Below are 18,765 nucleotides of genomic sequence, written 5' to 3'. Positions count from 1 at the left end.
TTATTGTTCTTTCTGTAATAATATTCTCCTATTTGAGAGAATGGTCATTCCTTTGGGAATAAAATTTGACTCCGTTTTATTCTAGTTTACATTTTCATTCCCATCTCAACCAACCAAATAGACTATGGGAATGGATTATTCAGATTCTAAATTCTAAAGAATTTTGATTCTGATTCCAGCTGCAAACCCGCCCTCGCTTTTATTAAATTTGCCCATAGTATCCCATAGATTTGTTTGGTTTGAAAGAAAATAAGAGAAAATTATTAACAAATTTTGTAAAAAGAATAGAAAAATTTCATTATGATGTCCATGAATTTTGATGAAAAGCACTTGATTGATTATCATTTTTATGATGTCAATTGATCAGTTATAAGCTTTTTTTTGGTATATAAACATAACAAAATAAGAATTTTCCTTCACCTTTCCCTTTTTTTTCCTCTCTCTTTTTTTTTTTTTCTATCTTATTAAATGAAGACATGGTGGGATTTTCCATCATTGGCTCTCGTAATTAAAGTATTAAAACATCACGCTATTAGTATCAAGACTGTGAATAAATTGCCTGATTTGACCAAAGTACCCTCGTTGAGAAGAGAAGAGAATAACCCTGACCGCAAGTACCTTAGGGCTCTGGCTCTGGATGATTTGATTTGATCTTGATCCTTCGAGACCATCCGATTCACATGATGACAAGCCCAGGCCCAAGACAAGACCCATGCAACTCTGTGTGTGGTAGAGAGTGTGGTGACGTTTCTGCACTTGAGGGTGGGGGGTATTTAAGGGAACGGGGTCTGCTTTTCACACGTGGCGCCTCACAGGCACATTCACCGTGCATTGGAAATATCTCCCCTGATTAATAACTTTTAAGTAAGGGAAATTTTCCCAATGTATGGTGTTTCCGGTCTCGTATTAAAACGGGATTTGCTCTCACACATGAGCGCTTCACAAACACATCCACCGTACATGGGCGCCTCACACATGTTCCCCCTACTGCTATTTGTCTGAGGCTGGGACGGGTTTTGCCTACGCCAGAGATTTGACAGGAAGGCAGGGCTAATTCTGGTCATTCACTCATTCTATCACCAAGGCAGTAATGATATCTGCAGCAGCTCAATCAACCAAAGCTACCAGAAAATTTCCCCAAAACTCAATAAAAAATAATTCCAAAACCCAATAAAAAGCTTACACAAACGAAAGCTGGTTTTGGGTTTGCAGGTAAATCCATCCCTCTTTACTTCCTCTGTTTTACTTTGTTTTTTTTTTTCAAAATTTCTCTGTATTTATTCTAACTGACTATTGATTTTTTTTATCTTACAATATACTATTATTTATTTTCATTTAATAATCATTAATTTTGTCACCAATTCTTGCTTTTGCCAGAAATAGAGAGGGCGTAAGAAGGTGGGTTTCTCTTATCTAAACTCAATACTCAATAGATTTTTCGTTTTCTCATTTCTGCTTTTTTGCTCATATTCTCTCTCATCTCTTCATCCTTTGCCTGTCCATCCTCGTACTGTTTTCTTTCTCCCTATTTCCGGTCTTGTTTATTTTTATTCGTTTTGGGTATGTTTAAGGTGTTTTGAGCAAACAATCTGGTTTTCTTACGGGATTATTGCCTTCAGAGCAGAGGATGAAGAGAAATCGAGCTTGTCCCACGAAGCCGAAACCATGCTCTTAGAATCTGACTGAAGCGGGGAGTTATCAGACATTTCCGAAGAGCTGTTGAGGTTTTGAGCTTGGAATCATGTCTCAGACCAACTGGGAAGCCGATAAAATGTAAGTTATTTCTTTTTCGTTATTTTCTGCTCCCCCACTTTGGTGGTTTTTCTTTTCTTTTCCTTTTTTTTTTGGGGGGGGGGGTGTCTCTTAGGTAGGTTTTTCGTTTTAGGTTTCTAGGAGTCCTGTGGCATGTTTCTCTTCTGGGTCTTTGATTTTAGGTTTGTTCCTTTAGTGGGTTCTTTTTGATTTTCCTTCACAAACACTCTCTCTTTCTCGTCTGTGTTTCTCATTCAAATATCTATTCCCTTAGGGTTTGAATTTTCTGCATCTGTCCATCGAGCTAGTTTGTTGCAATAGCTTTTTTTTTTTTTTTTTTCTGCTTTTATTTTTGTTGCTGGGTTCTGTTTTTTCAGCTCTGAAGTTTGTGTTTAAGTTATTTAGGAGCTAGGTCTGTTGATGTTCTCCTCCTCCTTGTGCTTTCTTCTTTTATTTCCTATTCTGTTAACTATTCTGGGTCCTTTTTCTTCACCGTTAAGGTTGGTTGCGGTGTTCTTCTGTATTGTTGATAAAGTTTCAATCTTTGCACCTGACTAGTGCTATTTTTCTTCTATTGGTTGATAACAGGTTGGATGTGTATATATATGATTATTTAGTGAAAAGGAACTTACAGGCTACAGCAAAAGCCTTTCAAGCTGAAGGGAAAGTGTCTTCAGACCCTGTTGGTGAGATTATTAAGAGATATCAAGAAAGAACTGATATCTTTAGAGTTTCTGAAGTTCGTTCTTTTTACACTTTGAGGTTTTTGGATTATGGGATTACATTGGTTTTTACTTTTCAGCTATTGACGCTCCTGGAGGTTTTCTCTTCGAGTGGTGGTCGGTGTTTTGGGATATCTTCATTGCAAGGACAAATGAGAAACACTCTGAAGTAGCTGCATCTTACATTGAGGTTGGTTTATTTATATTCTCCTGGCTGGGGAGTTGGTTCCCGTCCTCCCTATATAAATATTTTCTTCCTCTTCCTCGTTTCTTCTCCTTGCAGCTCCGATATTAGGTTCTGTCTTCCACAAAGCGGTTTTTAACTAGCCCTTCATGTCATTACTCATTAGGGTGTTTATTCAATTCTGTTATGATCTGAGTGTTTGTTTTCTGACAGAACAAAATTAGAATTTCTATTTGAGAATCAGGAAGTGCTCCTTGTTTTTGAAGTATCCTGTTTCATCTTGGCATGGATTCATGGTAAAATACAAGCTAGAATCATGCTTCAAGTTCCTTGGATACTGCATTACTCCTGGTGGAATAAATTACACTAGATTTTTTTTTTCGGATTTGGGGTTGGGATTTTTTACATCGTGTCTAGAAGGTTGACAGTTCTTTCCACATGGGATAAAATTTTGCAAAATATCCAGCCATGATATCTCTATTCTCTTTCTTGAAAGGTATTTTTAGGAATCTTTTGACTTCTAAACTTGGAAGTCCTCAATTAATTTCTTTTATTATGACCCGTATCCTTTTATGCCCTTCACTGTCATTTAGAGCCTTAACATTGTATAAAATTTCTGTTTTCTCAGTGGTGTATTTATTGGCCTTTGATGTACATGGTCTAACATATGAAATGCCTTCTTATGCTACTTATAAAAAAGCCTTCTTATGCTATCTACTCGGTCTATTTCTATGTTCTCACTCATGCATTCTTTTGAAAATTCTAGGCCCTGCTGAGTCTCAATCAGGGGCGCTACCAATCCCCTTTGATTTTGAGGTTCCAGTGGGTCGGTCAAAAAAGGGCTTTCTGACCAAGCCTGACAAATCCCTAGCTCAAAGTCTCTCGTCCAGCGTGCCTTGCCACTACAAGCCTTTAGGGAACAAGCCTTGCCGTGCCAAGCCTATCTAGTCTGCATATCGTGGTAACATTTATATGTTTACCAACTAAGGCTCAGTTTGGAAGGAATACAAATACAAATATGTAGAGTGCAAAACTTTGTGTTTTGTATTATTTTGTACATATTTGTATTTGTACTCCTTCCAAACTGAGCCTAAGAGTAGATGATTGTGGCAACTTGGGGGGAATAACATTATAGCTGATGCTTAGTTTGCACAAGGAGAGATGAAAATCATTTTGACTCAAACTATTAATTGATGAGATCATATTAGCATTATAGCTGATGCTTAGTTTGCACAAGGAGAGATGAGAATCATTATGACTCAAACTATTAATCGATGAGATCATATTAGGGTTGTTTTTTTTGGAACTGAACTTACAACTTACAGGAAGCACTTTTTGCCAAGAATCTTATTCGGCAGTTGCATTGTTGCATAGATTCTCCCAAGTGGATGATGTGTCTGTACTCCATGGATTTTTGAGGGACACTTATATTATAAAATTTCCTTTTTTTTATCTCCTACCTTATTTGACATAATTGAATAGCTAATGTACAAGATGAATGCCATTTATGCTATAAAACATTACTTAGTAGCAAAACAACACTTTAGAGCCCCTTTTTTATAGGTATATGATGTTAGAATTAAAAAAAAGAGCTATTTTAATATTATATTCTTTTCTATAGACATGTCTGCAAGTCCATGTTTTTTTTTCTTGATTGATACACATAAGATTCTGATTACCACATCTATCCAAGCAACATTGGATAGTTGCTTATGGGTAAGTGTTTGGATTAAAATGTAATTCCATACATCCAAGTTTAATTTTGTAAAATGAAGCTTTTCAGCATAACAGGGCAGTTTAGCCATTTTAAACTCATTGAAGTATTATAGGTGGTTGGGTAATTGAAAAGGATAGGGCAATTGGTCATCTGCAAATTGATAAATGGACTATATGGCAATTGTGTCAAATGAAATGATTCATTGGAGAGAAAATTGATGCATATGCATATGTTATTTCCTTTCTTCAAATACTATAAGTATATTTTTCAGCCTTCATTCTGCTTAGACCTAGCTTGTAGCTTATACTATTCCTAAGTAGCAAGCATTTAAGTAACTTGATCCGCACGAATGCCCTTCTTTTTCATTTTCTTTTCCACAAGTTCTTAATTTCTGCAATGTCAAATGGAACCATGCTAAGCCTCATTCTTTTCTTTTTTAGGTAGCTCAAAATATACCTTTAGCCAAATAATATAATATAAACTTAATAATCAAGTGAATAAAATTAAGATGACACTGAATGGAAATACCTGAGTATCCAACACAGTGATAGAAAATCACCAGCCATGTAGGACTACAGGGAATTTCCTTATATGTACTTAGACCTTAGACCTTTCTACAGCGGCACCTTGTAATTACTTTATAATGCTTTTCTGTAAGTACTTAATTTAGGTGCATATTTTGGAGTCGTAAACCTACAATTGAATTTATGAATGAATGGGTTTGAATTCCAGACCCAATTAATCAAGGCAAGGGAGCAACAACAGCAGCAGCAGCAGCAACAACAACAACAACAACAACCTCAACAACAGCAGCAGCAGCAGCAAATGCAGATGCAACAACTCCTACTGCAGAGGCATGCACAACAGCAGCACCAGCACCAGCACCAGCAACAGCAACAACAGCAACAGCAGCAGCAGCAGCAGCAGCAGCAGCAGCAGCAGCAGCAGCAGCAGCAGCGAAGAGAGGGGCCACACCTTCTAAATGGTACTTCCAATGGACTTGTTGCCAGTGACACTCTTATGCGGCAGAACCCTGGAACTGCAAATGCCTTGGCTACAAAAATGTATGAAGAAAGGTTAAAACTGCCAATTCAAAGAGATCCGTTGGATGATGCAGCTCTGAAGGTATCATTCAATCCCTTCGGTATTAGCAACATGTCTTCTTGCCATTTTTAACAACTTTCAGAAATTTATTTTACAGCAAAGGTTTGGCGATAACGTAGGCCAGCTTCTGGATCCAAACCACTCATCAATGTTGAAGTCAGCGGCAGTGGCTGGCCCGCCGTCTGGGTATTTTCTGTTTTGTCTCATGTTGAGTTATATGGTTGTTGTTAGTATTAATGTCGTTGTTATTGTATTTTGGTATGGATGTGTACCGTGTACCATCTGGTGCCATAAGCTGTTTTTTGTTGTATATGTCATTGTTATTGTTCTTTTATTTTCATTAAATTTGGTATAGGTGTAACATTTGATGCTTTCAGTTGTTTGGAATTATATGTTGATTTTAGCAATTAAACATTTGCTTTCCAGGCAAGTCTTGCATGGGACAGCTGGTGGCATATCAGGGACCCTTCAGCAAGTTCAAGCTCGGAATCAGCAGCTTCCTGGATCTACGCAGGTATGGGTTGTTAAGACTGACCCATTTTATATTTTTCTTCTTGTTGGGTTCTGTATGACTGGAATTGTGAAACAGGACATAAAGAGTGAAATGAATCCGGTATTGAATCCCAGAGGTGCTGGTCCTGATGGATCATTGATTGGAGTTCCTGGTACTAAGTTCTCATTTCCTACTTGTGTTGTCTTTGAAGTTAAATTCACATGTATTTTTTCTTAGACTTGAGATATTCATATATTTGTGATATAAGATGTTCCTCTTCTTTAGTTGGCTTAAGCGGGGGACTTTTTGAAACATATTTCTGTAATGCTAAAGACTATCTCCAAATTTAAGTTTGCTTTAAGTAGGATAATTTTATGCTAACCTTGAGCATCATGTGTATCAGGATCAAATCAAGGTGGTAACAATTTGACTTTGAAAGGATGGCCACTCACTGTAAGTTTTTTTTCAGGCCTTGTTAGTCTTTCATATCACAGGTTTTAGATGCATCATGCATGATCTTGATTGTTAATTTGTTTTATATAGAATTCACCAACTTTTTGATATAACTAGGGGTCTAGATCATATATGATTACTAAAAAAGCATGGATGGCTGCACTGTTACATTAATCGATTTCTTAGGGCCAATATTTTGGCAAAAACTATGTTGTGGTATCCAAGTTTCTCATTTTTTATACTTACAAGTTTGTTGCTTATTTTTTTTTTGGTGTATTGTATTGTGTAGGATATCCGTTAACTATTTGTATGAATAAAAGAATTCCTTGTGAATAAACTATTATTCAAAAGGTGCTTGGAAAATTAAGTTTATAATGTTTTCCTTGTCTTTGAGGCTTGAATTTTGTATAGTGGATCTGCCCCCCTTTTTTCTTTATTATATAACACAAATACAAATACTTCTTAATTATCCAGAAAATCAATAAAATAATATCTTTTGTATGGAAGTTTCTTAGTCATCTTCTTTGAAACTTGTCTAATTACTAAATAACGGGACGATCGAGCTCTCTAATTCCTTCAAAGTAGACTCATCAAAATATTGGTCTGATTTTATTACCAATTTAGCCCAGAATGTTACTTGACAACCACATCTAGAATATAGGTATATCTCAAATTTATGGCCATCTTGTAATATAGTTTTCAAGGTGCCAAGGTGAGGCTAGGCTTGGGGGGGGGGTTGCCTTGTTGCCAGTGTTTTAAAAGCGCAAGGTGCAAAAAAAAAGGCGCAGGGACCAATTTGCACCCGGGGCGCAAGGCGAGACGCTCACCTTTTTGAAGCAAGGTGCAAAATACAAAAAAAAAGATGTCAGAAAAAAAGCCAAAAAATTTTAAAAATGCTAAAAAGTTAAACATAATATTAATAAACAATTTAAACTTAAATTTTAAAAGAAATGTTTTAAAAAGCCTATTGTCTAAAATTAAAATACATAAACATAACATGCAAAGCGTATTCAAATGAAAATTAAAAAATAAAACCAAACATATAAAACATTTTCAAGCATGTGAAACCAACAATCTCTTTTTTTTCTTCAATTGCATTACTTCAAGTAGCTAATGTGATGTAAAGCATATCATATTTCTGATTCTACGAGCCGCCTTTGTGCCATGCCCCTCGAGGCAAGCCCAAACAAGTCCATGTTAGGATCTTAAATTCTTAGTTCTCACACAAAAAATAATGATTTTATAATTTTAACTGCTTTTTAAGAAGATATATATAACCAAGCAAGTCCATGTTAGGGTCTTAAAAAGCAGTTAAAATTATAAAATCATTATTTTTTGTGTGAGAACTAAGAATTTAAGATCATAACGTGGACTTGTTTGGGCTTGCCTCGAGGGGCATGGTCCGCCCCCGGCCCTGTCGCTAGGTTCAAAAAAAGAAAAAAAGCGTGGAATTTTCAAAAGGCGCACGCCTAGGTTGAGGCACAAGGCGCATTGGGCGCATGCCTAGGCCTTTTGAAAGGGCTGTGCCTAGGACCTAGGTGAAGCACATACCCTAAAATGCGCCTCACCTGTGTGACTTTTAAATCAATCACTGCTTGTGGCCTAATTGCCTAGGCAGGTTTTAAGGCATCACCTAGGTGATGGGTTTTCTTTTAATAAGAACCATGAATTCTAAGGTAACTCCTTGGGTTCCTTAGCAACCAGCAATCATTATTCACTTGTAAAATAGTAACTATCTAGTTTTTTTGGTAATGGGACCAGCTGGCTAGCTGACCTTCAAAGTATATATAATAGTGCCCTGTACAGATCAGCTAGATGCTTAAGTGAGGCAAGGTGCCTAGGAATTGCCTTGACAACTATGTCTGTAATAATTTATCAAAAAAAAAAAAACTGTCTTGTGATATTGATTGATCAAGGGGAACAAGTATTTATAACCAAGAGCAAGATAGTATAAATGATTTGAATATCCAAAACTTAAGGAAAAGCTAGGGCTTGTGCTTTATAGGACCTCAGGGAACTTTTGGACTCTAGGTTTAAGGAATGTATTTTTATTTATCAGTAACCAACCAAGTTTATTGATTATATAAAAATGGGCCATTGCTTGGTGTAATGGTGGTAAAAAATCTCAGGCTGGCTAGTGTTATAATGGGTGTTCAAGACCGAGAGCAGCTACTTTGTGGGTAAAATAGCCAAAGGCTAGGTCTGCATTCAGTGCACCCCTCCTGAGACTCCAGATAGCTGGGAGCAAGATTGGAAATGGGCCTTTTATATTAAAAGAGTTCATTACATATGCTTGTTTGTGCCAAGCACCCATCATGGTACAACAGTCTGGCAAAGTCACCTCACCCTCTTTTTCCTTCATATTACATTTTCGGCAAGATTCATAGAGATGCATTACCCCAGTAAGGTTGACTTCTTTGCATCCTTGCACTTGTCAAATTATCAGAACTGACATAATGAATGTTCTTATTTGCTAATAAAAAATGTTTTTTTTTTTTTTTCTGGTGTAAGCTGAGGGTTGTGAATTGATGGTTTGTTGAAAAATAATTGTTTTGTTTCTAAGTGGTATGCATGCAATTTTTTATTTGGTCGATGGTAGCTTTCTAGTAGTATGAGTATGCTCTGGTATGAAATTTTATTTTGTCATGGTCTCACTTAGGCTTGCTCTTGTTTCCATCCCATTACATAGATCATCCTGTAAGTCTGCTCTAGTAATATCATGCTTTGGTAAGTAATCATATTTATCTTCCCCCTCACCAGGGACTTGAACAGCTTCGTTCTGGGTTTCTTCAGCAGCAAAAGTCATTTATACAGTCCCCGCAGCCTTTCCATCAACTTCAGATGTTGACACCACAGCAACAGCAACAACTCTTGCTTCAAGCACAGCAGAATATAAACTCCCCATCTGCCAATGATGTTGACAGTAGAAGGCTGAGGATGCTTCTGAACAATAGAAATATTGGTCTTGGAAAGGATGGCCAGTCCAATTCTGTTGGTGATGTAGTTCCAAATGTTGGATCACCAATGCAAGCTGCATGCCCAGTTTTACCCCGTGGGGAGACTGAGATGCTAATTAAGGTGCCCTTTCTTCTTTCTTCTTGCAGCTAAAGTTTTCTCATATTTGGTATAATATTCCATCTTGCAGGTTTCTTGCTTCCTCATAGAGCTTGTTTATGTGTAGTAGAAAATAGCACAGTTGCAGCAGCAGCAACAACAACAACAAAACAGCAATCCACAACAGCAACAGCTTCAGCAGCATCCACTTTCAAGTCAGCAGTCTCAGAGTTCAAACCACCATCTTCACCAGCAAGACAAAATAGGTGGTGCTGGAAGTGTTACAGTGGATGGTAGCATGTCAAACTCCTTTCGAGGAAATGATCAGGTCTGTCTTTTTATGACTATGATTCCTATATTGGCTTTATCTGCTTACCAATTCTATGTTATCATTATATCTAATTTATAAATTTCTATTAGGTTCCTAATAAAGTTTTGTTCAATGCACTTTAAGGCTTCAAAAAACCAGACCGGGCGAAAGAGAAAGCAGCCTGTGTCATCTTCTGGACCTGCCAATAGTTCAGGAACTGCAAACACAGCAGGACCCTCTCCAAGTTCAGCACCCTCAACACCCTCAACTCATACCCCAGGAGATGTGATCTCCATGCCTACTTTGCCTCACAGTGGTAGTTCATCTAAGCCTTTAATCATGTTTGGTTCTGATGGAACTGGCACTTTAACATCACCATCAAATCAACTGGTGAGTGGACCCTTTCTTGTATTGGTTCTACCAAGTGTCTCCTCGAAAAAAAAAAGTTTTCAAAACTTCACAAAATTCTCATTAGCACTCCATTTTGGCAGTGGGATGATAAAGATCTTGAATTGCAGGCTGACATGGACCGCTTTGTGGAGGATGGGTCTTTGGATGATAATGTCGAATCATTCTTATCTCATGATGATGCGGACCCTAGAGATACAGTTGGACGCTGTATGGATGTCAGTAAAGGTAAGATTAATGTCACATATCATGCTGAAATGATAATTCCTGCACATTGAGGATTTGAATTATAGTTTGCAATTTTTGTTTTACAATCAGGATTTTCGTTTAACGAGGTTGGCATTATTCGAGCAAGTACCAGCAAAGTCGTGTGCTGCCACTTCTCATCAGATGGAAAACTGCTTGCTAGTGGTGGGCATGATAAAAAGGTCAAATCTACGTTGTGATTTGTTTGTTTATTTATTTTATTGTGTGTGTGTGTGTGGCATATGGTGCATAGGAATTTAGTCCACCCTGATAGGAGGGAGAGATCCTCATTTGTTTAAGAATAACCCAACATCTATTGGTTTTATGTTTGTGTTGCAGGCTGTATTATGGCATGCAGATACTTTAAAACAAAAGAGTACGCTGGAAGAACATTCTTTGCTGATTACTGATGTTCGTTTTAGTCCAAGCTTGCCACGTCTGGCAACATCTTCTTTTGACAAAACTGTCAGAGTTTGGGATGCTGACAATGTGAGTTGCCAACTTGTTTTCACCAAGTCACTTTCCATCTTGAATTTTTATCTTATAAAGTTAACCTTCTTTAGCTGCTAATTGATATGAAATTGCTCTATGAAATACTTATTATAGTAGTATTATTTTTAAAAATAATGAAATTAATATATTTAAAACATTTTTATCTTTTCAATATGATGATTTGCCATATTTTTAGAGGATATTTATTGTTCTTAATAAAGAAACTTGTTATTTTTTTTTTCAATTAATATGCATGCTGAATGGTATATAAAACTAGGAAACTATCCAAAAAGTTAGTTTATAAATTTTTTATTGCCTAGGTGACTAGGTGCCCCATTGTTGCCCAGAATTGTCTAGACGCCTTGACAACTATAATAATCAGATGGTTTTTGGTCATGAAGAGCTCCAATGCAGTACCTACCTCATATTTGATATGTTTCCAGGTGTTGCATTATAAGGTTTGCTTTGCTTTTTTCATCTTTTATTGATAATGGGTTATTTTTGTTGATGAAAAGTTAAAAACTTCAAATGCAATATTTACATCATGAAACTTCATCTAAGAAAATATTGACATCGTGAAACATTTTATAGTCCCTTTGAGGTGTACAAGTGTACATGGGCTATGGTTGTATCTCTTTTTGTCTATAATGCAACATTTTTTTTCCAAAAAAGTAATGTTGACATCATATTTGATGGACATGTTTAAGGGTCAATGGTTTATGTGGTTGTTCTGTCTGAGGTACTGAAACAAAGATCTCTCACGTTGGCATGTGTAACATGTTATCTAAGATTCTGTTTGCTTTGTGTTTGATTGCATTGAGGGTGTTGGCTAGCTGGATATGTTTTGATTGGATGGATTACTGTAATGTGCAGCCAGGTTATTCTCTTCGTACTTTTATGGGGCACTCTGCTTCAGTCATGTCATTAGACTTCCACCCAAATAAAGAAGATCTCATATGTTCTTGTGATGGCGACAGTGAGATACGCTACTGGAGTATCAATAATGGTAGTTGTGCCAGGGTCTTCAAGGTATAATGCAGTTAACTAGTTTGTGATTTCCTTATCTTTTATTTTTGTGTAACACCTTTTCCTTTTCTTTAGCTTTTATTCCTGTTAAAATTTTGATAATCTTTGACTAATTTATTTGTTTCTGTTTTTTAATGCAGGGCGGTACAACTCAGATGCGATTCCAACCACGTCTTGGGAGGTATCTTGCGGCTGCGGCTGAGAATGTTGTATCTATACTGGATGTGGAGACTCAAATTTGCAGGCATTCATTACAGGTTTGTTAATTCCTTCAGCCAAAGTAGTGATAATTATTGTGGGCCGAAGGCCTGCTTTTTGTTAATATAGTGGTTATAACCCCATAAGTAGCAGTGGAGAAAGTATTACAAACTATGCTTCTAGTTGGCTTGAAGCAGACTATGGGTGTAACTCAGAATGCATCTGGGGATCAAATCCAGTCAATTCCATGTCATCTTGATGACCCCTAAGAATTTGGTTAGCATCCAGGTGTTGTGTAGGCAATATCAGTTTCCTAGGTAATTTAAATTGGATATATTATATTTGAAGTACTAAATTCGGAAATGTAGACATACCATCTACAACATCTGTAAGAAGTGATTTGTTGCAAGTTGAAATGGCTAGAAGGTCTAGGGGCAGACCAAAGAGGGCATGGTTTTAAATGTATGGTTATAACTATAGAGAAATACTTATTGTTTAAAAACGTTTTGGATAACTGGACAGGTGAGTGTTTAAAGCTAAGGAGGTGTCCTTTGAGGCCTTGGATGATATGTTGTCTCTCCTTAACTGTTGGGTTTTGGTTACTAAGAGGTCCGAAGGAATCTAAATATAGACAATATGAGAAGAATTCTCCCACAAATCTTCTAGTCTTACCCTGGGTGACCAGTCTAATAGTCCTTCCTATGGAACAGGATATCCTTTTAAGGTTTGATGGGGAAATTTGGCCCAATTGGCAAAGGTGGAATGCATCTAAGAGACTACGACCAGATGTAATATCTCATTGACATTGAGCGGCTCTGTTTAATGTCAATGGTTTAATGAAGGCCAAGGTAAGGCCTGCCTTACATCTGTCCATTCCATAATCCATATATATCTTCTTTAGCTACGGAAGTTCGGTAAATGTTATTAGGTGGAGTTGGAGAGTTGGCAATGGTTCATGGCATCTTGTCACTGCTACATGAGGCAAGGGAAATTTTAGCTAGTACAAGGTTTCAGATGAGATGAATACCAAGAAAGCAGAGTCAGATTTTGGGAGGATCTTTGGTAGGAATTCTTTGTTGAACTTGGATTCCTGATATTCCTTGTCATCCTACAAAAACTAGCCTCTCTCTTTGTTTCTTTCTCAGGCAATTCTGTTATTTGGGATTTTGGTTTTAGGCTAGGTCTTGGGAATCATGAAGCACTCATGCTTCTCTTATTTCCTAGAGGGTGTTTTCTTAATGGGATGGATGGGGGAATTTGGAGTGGATCAACTTGGCAGTTTACTTTTCTTTCTTTAAGGCCCTTGTTCCTAACCTTAGTCTCAGTTGGCATTTCCTGTCAAAGCAATTTGGCCAAGGCCCATTCCTCCTAAGTTTATGGTTTTTGTTGGAAAACAATTCATTTAAGGACCAATACTTATGAGGCAATCTAAAAGAGAGGGCCTCACCATACTCTCTTGCCTCACACTTGCTTCTTTTGTAAGGGAAGTTGCAATACATGCAAATCTCCTGTCTTTTTGTAAGCATTATTCGGGAAAACATTTTTGCTCTCTTTGGTGCTAGCTTGACTTCTCACCACCAAGGAGGTGCCGTGGAGATGCATGAGATCATCCATTCTATGAATGGTTTGGCAAGGAATGAATTGCCTAGCGCTGCAAGTCAGGCCGGATTAGGTCGGGTTGAGGCCAACCCTAGCCCAACCCTAAGTTCTAAACCCCAACCCTAACCCTAACACAACCCGACCTTCAACCTGACCTACCCAACCCTAACCCTAACCCTAACTAAATTCCTTCAACCCTAACCCAACCCAACCCAAAGTCAACTTCGGGTTGGGCTGGGCTTGGGTTGGGCCCAGCCTAAGCTTCTTTCCATCCCTTAAAATCTTGTAGAACTTCTTAATCTTAGATCTTAACTCTACTTTCATTATGATGACTTATAAATTATAATAGATCTTTTATAGGCAGCAAGCTATGAGTCGCAAATAACAGAGAGAAGATAAAGAATAAAATATTCAAAAAATATAAAATATGTTATCAAGGTTTTAGTATTTCCAATTAGGATTAAGTGAAGTGATTATCTTAAATGTGGTAGTGGCTATACAACTATCATGTATCTAAACAAATCAATGCATGATCATATATGTAACATATATTTATATATGATATGTACTATAGAGTCGGGTTGCCCAAAGAGTCAACCCTAAGTAAAGTCGGGTTCATAAATTTCAACCCTAACCCTAACCCTAACCCAAGCATCAACCCGGCCCAACCCAACCCGACTTTTTCGGATTGGGTTCAGGCTCACCCGACCCAAGTTGCAGCCTTAGAATTGCCAGGATCTTTCTGATAAATCTCAGCCCAAAGAATCTACTTGTAAAGTTGATACAAGTCAGACATTGATTGGGTAAAGAAAATGGTGGAATTTTCTAATTACTCCGTTGATGACATATTAAGGAGGGATGACAAGCAGTGTTGTTGATTTCCAGAGGAGATAGGCCTAGCATACTATGGGTCCTTCCACAATTACATATTCACATGATCAAATTAAATTTTGATGGGCAGAACGGGCAAACAAGGACAATCTGGTGTAAGAGATGCTTTCAAGATTCATGTACAGAGATCCTTTTGGTGTTTTCTGGGCCAATGGTTATTGGAAATTCAACATGATCTGAACTTCAGGGGTGCTTGAGATTGGCAAGAGACGGGAGTCAAATTGTGGAGACTTGATGTTTGAAGGGGGCTAGAAAAGTCTGTTGCTTGGTTGAAAGGACAGGTGGCAGGTCTGTGGTATGTTAGACATCAGATTAGAGCAGCAAGATCTGTAGCCTGTGCCTTGGGAGCTGTTTTTGCATGGATTATAAAGATCTGCTAGCATACTTGCTGATTCCTTGACTCATGAAGGAATTTCTAAGTGATGACATTGTGGGAGACAGGAAGTTACTTTTGGGATGAACAAAACCTTGTATTTGGAGTCTGGATCCTTGTAGCAATAGAGTATTTGAGTTGTCTCTCTATAGTGTATATATTTCAGCATTAGTATTAATAAAAAAACCAATTATCGGTCAAAAAGGGGAAATTAAGAAGGCTTAATCGTAGCAGCAGGTTTTCTTGTGAAACAGAGGATTGATAGGGCATTTTGTTTAGCAGAAAGTTTATGCTCGACATGGTTTATTACATGAGATAGATTGTGAATATATCTTTTTTTTGGTATTAATCACTGCCTGACACACCCATTGGGGTCGTTACTCTATTAAGTGAACTTTACATCACATCAACAACTTCAAGCATTCACACAATTCTTTTTCTTACAGAGATGATAATAATGGGATTTGAAACCACACCGCCGCTGGGACAATTCATCCAGCGCACCAACTGGGCTACCCCCCCAGTTGGTTGTAAATATATCTAGTGTAAACATCTTTTGATATAAATAATGTTCAAAGTGTTGACTAGTCATCAATTAGTCAATTGACTAGAAAATTGAGGACCATACAGCCTGCATCACTAACAAGTCAGATGACACTCATAATGCAGTTTGTTGGGAAAACCAAGAACCAACTAGGTGGATTTGTCGATTAATGATTAGTCAACCTAGTAGGCCACAACTTTGTTTTAAAGCTTTATTTGTTTTGTTTTATGGTGATGCAAACTAAATGTTTGCAAAAAAAAGAATGTAAAATAAATATTCTATGTTACTCTTTTTTATTGTATATTGCAGTCTATATTAACGTATCTGTAATGTCGCAACAGGATTAAAAAAATTATAAGCCCAATACCCGAAGTTGGGTATCAGTGCGTATCGATATCACTTATATTCTCTTTTTTATTTTATTTTTATCTTATAATCATTGAAGGGTTGGGGCCCACAATTCCAAAGTTTTAAAGTTTTGTAAAATGCTTTTGAATCAGTGTTTCTGGATGCACTAATATGGAATCGTATCACTGTTTTAATCCGTAGATTGCATTTTTGGAACTGGGCAAATATTCAACACCTATGCATTGAACAGAGAAGCCAAAACAACTAGGTGTCACCTCATCACATTGATAACATTACTATATGGTTTTCTTCTTACAACAGCAACAGTGTAGATGACTGTAAAATTAAGGTTGGTGGTTCGGATACCTCAAGGAGATCAACCCTTCTTGTAGGAAGTTGTTACCTTGGTTTGATAGTCCACACAAGGGGAGATTGAAAAGGATGCTTCTTTTTAAACACATGAAAAAGTGATGGGAGTTTGACATTTGTTGTAGGATTTTATTGCCAAGCAAATGATGCACCTCTTTTGTTATATTTTTGTATATGGAACCTGATTATGTGTATTGGGTTATCATGGTCTTGTACCAGGGACATACAAAACCAGTTCATTCTGTATGTTGGGATCCTTCTGGCGAACTATTTGCATCTGTGAGCGAGGACTCTGTCAGAGTATGGACTTTTGGTTCTGGCAATGAAGGGGAGTGTGTTCATGAATTGAGCTGCAATGGGAACAAATTCCACTCATGTGTTTTCCATCCCTCGTATTCTTCTTTGTTGGTGATTGGCTGTTACCAGGTAAGTTACCCCTTCAGCTCACAATTTCCTCCCTAGTTTTGTTTTTTAACCTGGTCTCCATGGCATTTAATCATCATCCTCAATTCTGTTTACTCTGTAGCATTCTTTATGTGCTATAAGTAGGACAAATGCATGACTCATCGTGTGAGCATTGCATCTAAGTGTGGCCTTGGCCCTTGGATGGTTGTTCCAGGATTTTTTTGGGTTGCAAAAAATGGGTCACCTTCACTGGTCCAAACATCATATATCCAAAGAGTAAATATTTCCATTTAGTAACTTGTCCCAGGAGAAACGAGTTAAAATGTGCCATCCATGTAATCAAATATGCTATATGTGGTATTTGATTTATATGACAATTTCAGATTGTCACTGTCATAGACTCGGTATATGTGGTTTTGGCAATAAATTTGGCAGAGAACAGTACATCCAATGATTATGTTTTTATGAAATATTGAAATGTGCTTTTTTCTGCGATATTTGTTGAGATAACAAATGGAGCTATGTTACATTAGATTTACAATGAATTGACTGATTAACATGTAACGGTGGCATTTCTACAGTCCCTGGAGCTTTGGAATATGTCTGAAAACAAGACAATGACTCTGTCTGCACATGAAGGTCTAATTGCAGCCTTGGCAGTATCAAATGCAACTGGGTTGGTGGCATCTGCCAGTCACGACAAGTATGTCAAGCTCTGGAAATGATTGTTGTTTCAGCGCATCATAGATAGAGGGTGAAACTGTTGTCTTGTGTGTTCATATAACCATTTAGGTCTAACAGCTCTTTGTGAGTGGTTTGTTACAAATTTGCAGTAGGTCTAGCAGGGAAAGAAAAGGAACGCTAGACCATGTCCATGCTTCTTTGTTTTAGCCCCCTTCAACCCCATCTAACATCACAAGAATCCTTTTGTAGCATCAGATGCTAACCATGTGGCCAATTGTTGTAGTCTGTGGTATTAGCCAGTTATTACTATTACAACCCAAGCTAGCGGAATGTGTCATTGAGTGCTTATTTATGTTAACAGTAACACATGCGAGTCTTTGCATAGACTTGAGTTATAATTTTGTAATGTATATACTTTATATGTGCTGATTTTCAAATCCATTTTCATGCTCTCCTTTTGCTCTTAAGTCTGGAATTAAAAAAAAAAAACCCGATGAAAACAGGAAACAGAAGGCCAAACATTAGAGATCTGACTATCCAAACCGAGATTTGGTGCTTGCGTGATGGTTCCATTGAGCCCGGTCTCCTGTACTTTTTTGTTAAATTATGGGGAGATATTCCTAATGTGTGGTTGGATGCCCGTGCTTTCAGAGTTTTTGTAGAATTTTTGTTTGTTGTAATGGCGGATGGATCCCATTCCCATCAGCCATACAAAGCTGCAGGGAAGCTCTCTACTTTGCTCAAAAACTACAATCTTTTTTCATACACGCATGTCCCCTCTTACCTCCTACCGTGAAAATATATTTTGCCTAATGCGCTATATAAGCCATGAGATTGTGCTAGTAAACCTCACTGGCCAAAGCTGTCGAAATTTGAATTCGACAATGAACACGCGAGTCATTTTCTTGTTACTTAAAACATAAAAGATGCGAGGAAGAAGACTAAGCAAATTCATTAAAAAGTTGGTTCATGAAGAAAAAAAGTGGAAGAAAAACATGAAAGTCACCATGGAGAGTTGAAATGAAGGATTCAAAGATTGATGGTGTGTTACAGTTAGGGAAAATTATCTGTAAGTTGACCATTCACCATTAAATAAACAAACGGATGTTGTTAGAATTTTACATTTTGTTAAGACAAAATTTTGTTAAAAAGCAAATAAAAATATATCTCAAATATTTCAGTCTAAATTTTCTTTTGCCCATTTTACATATTTAAGTAAAAAAGAGCCTCAAATAAATAAAAAAAAAGAATGCCATTGATTCAAATCAAACTCATTTGTGGCTCCATATCTACTTGCACAGCACAACTGTCACTATAGGACCCAATATCCACTTCTATCTAATGTCAACTAGAACAAAAGTGTATATTGAATAAAAATTAGGCTGGCATGCCA

At 37.3% G+C, this 18,765-nt stretch overlaps 1 protein-coding gene across 19 annotated transcripts; it reads left to right on the top strand.

Moving 5' to 3' along the window:
• The first annotated feature begins 886 nt into the window (after positions 1-886).
• Positions 887-17,813, top strand: LOC148869269 (transcriptional corepressor LEUNIG-like). 19 transcript variants are annotated; one of them, XM_088969687.1, is made up of 20 exons: positions 1,029-1,212; positions 1,378-1,398; positions 1,625-1,773; positions 2,341-2,438; positions 2,555-2,664; positions 5,108-5,500; positions 5,577-5,665; positions 5,906-5,993; positions 6,069-6,144; positions 6,376-6,425; positions 9,186-9,503; positions 9,610-9,807; positions 9,934-10,179; positions 10,281-10,425; positions 10,516-10,625; positions 10,783-10,932; positions 11,809-11,964; positions 12,102-12,218; positions 16,503-16,709; positions 17,270-17,813. In XM_088969687.1, the coding sequence occupies exons 3-20, from the start codon at positions 1,742-1,744 to the stop codon at positions 17,411-17,413; spliced, it is 2,727 nt and encodes a 908-aa protein (XP_088825813.1). In that variant the 5' UTR covers positions 1,029-1,212; positions 1,378-1,398; positions 1,625-1,741; the 3' UTR covers positions 17,414-17,813. The 19 variants fall into 19 exon arrangements, with proteins under 19 accessions (XP_088825816.1, XP_088825818.1, XP_088825821.1 ...); XM_088969691.1 differs by having other exon boundaries at positions 1,121-1,212; positions 1,620-1,773; positions 10,308-10,425; XM_088969693.1 differs by having other exon boundaries at positions 1,129-1,212; positions 10,308-10,425.
• The last annotated feature ends 952 nt before the right edge of the window (positions 17,814-18,765 follow it).

The sequence above is a fragment of the Nelumbo lutea genome, chromosome 2 (assembly GCF_056320005.1).
Source record: "Nelumbo lutea isolate HS-2025 chromosome 2, American lotus-T2T, whole genome shotgun sequence".
NCBI classification, from domain to species: domain Eukaryota; kingdom Viridiplantae; phylum Streptophyta; class Magnoliopsida; order Proteales; family Nelumbonaceae; genus Nelumbo; species Nelumbo lutea.
Note: the sequence above shows the minus strand (reverse complement) of the source record. Positions and strands in the feature narration are given on the sequence as shown.

Coding starts and splice junctions, on each gene's coding strand:
- LOC148869269 (XM_088969681.1), top strand. CDS start 2,173: ATGTTCTCCTCCTCCTTGTGCTTTCTTCTTTTATTTCCTATTCTGTTA. Junction 6,145..6,375: donor ATCATTGATTGGAGTTCCTG/GTACTAAGTTCT, acceptor CATGTGTATCAG/GATCAAATCAAGGTGGTAAC. Junction 10,426..10,515: donor CTGTATGGATGTCAGTAAAG/GTAAGATTAATG, acceptor TTTTACAATCAG/GATTTTCGTTTAACGAGGTT.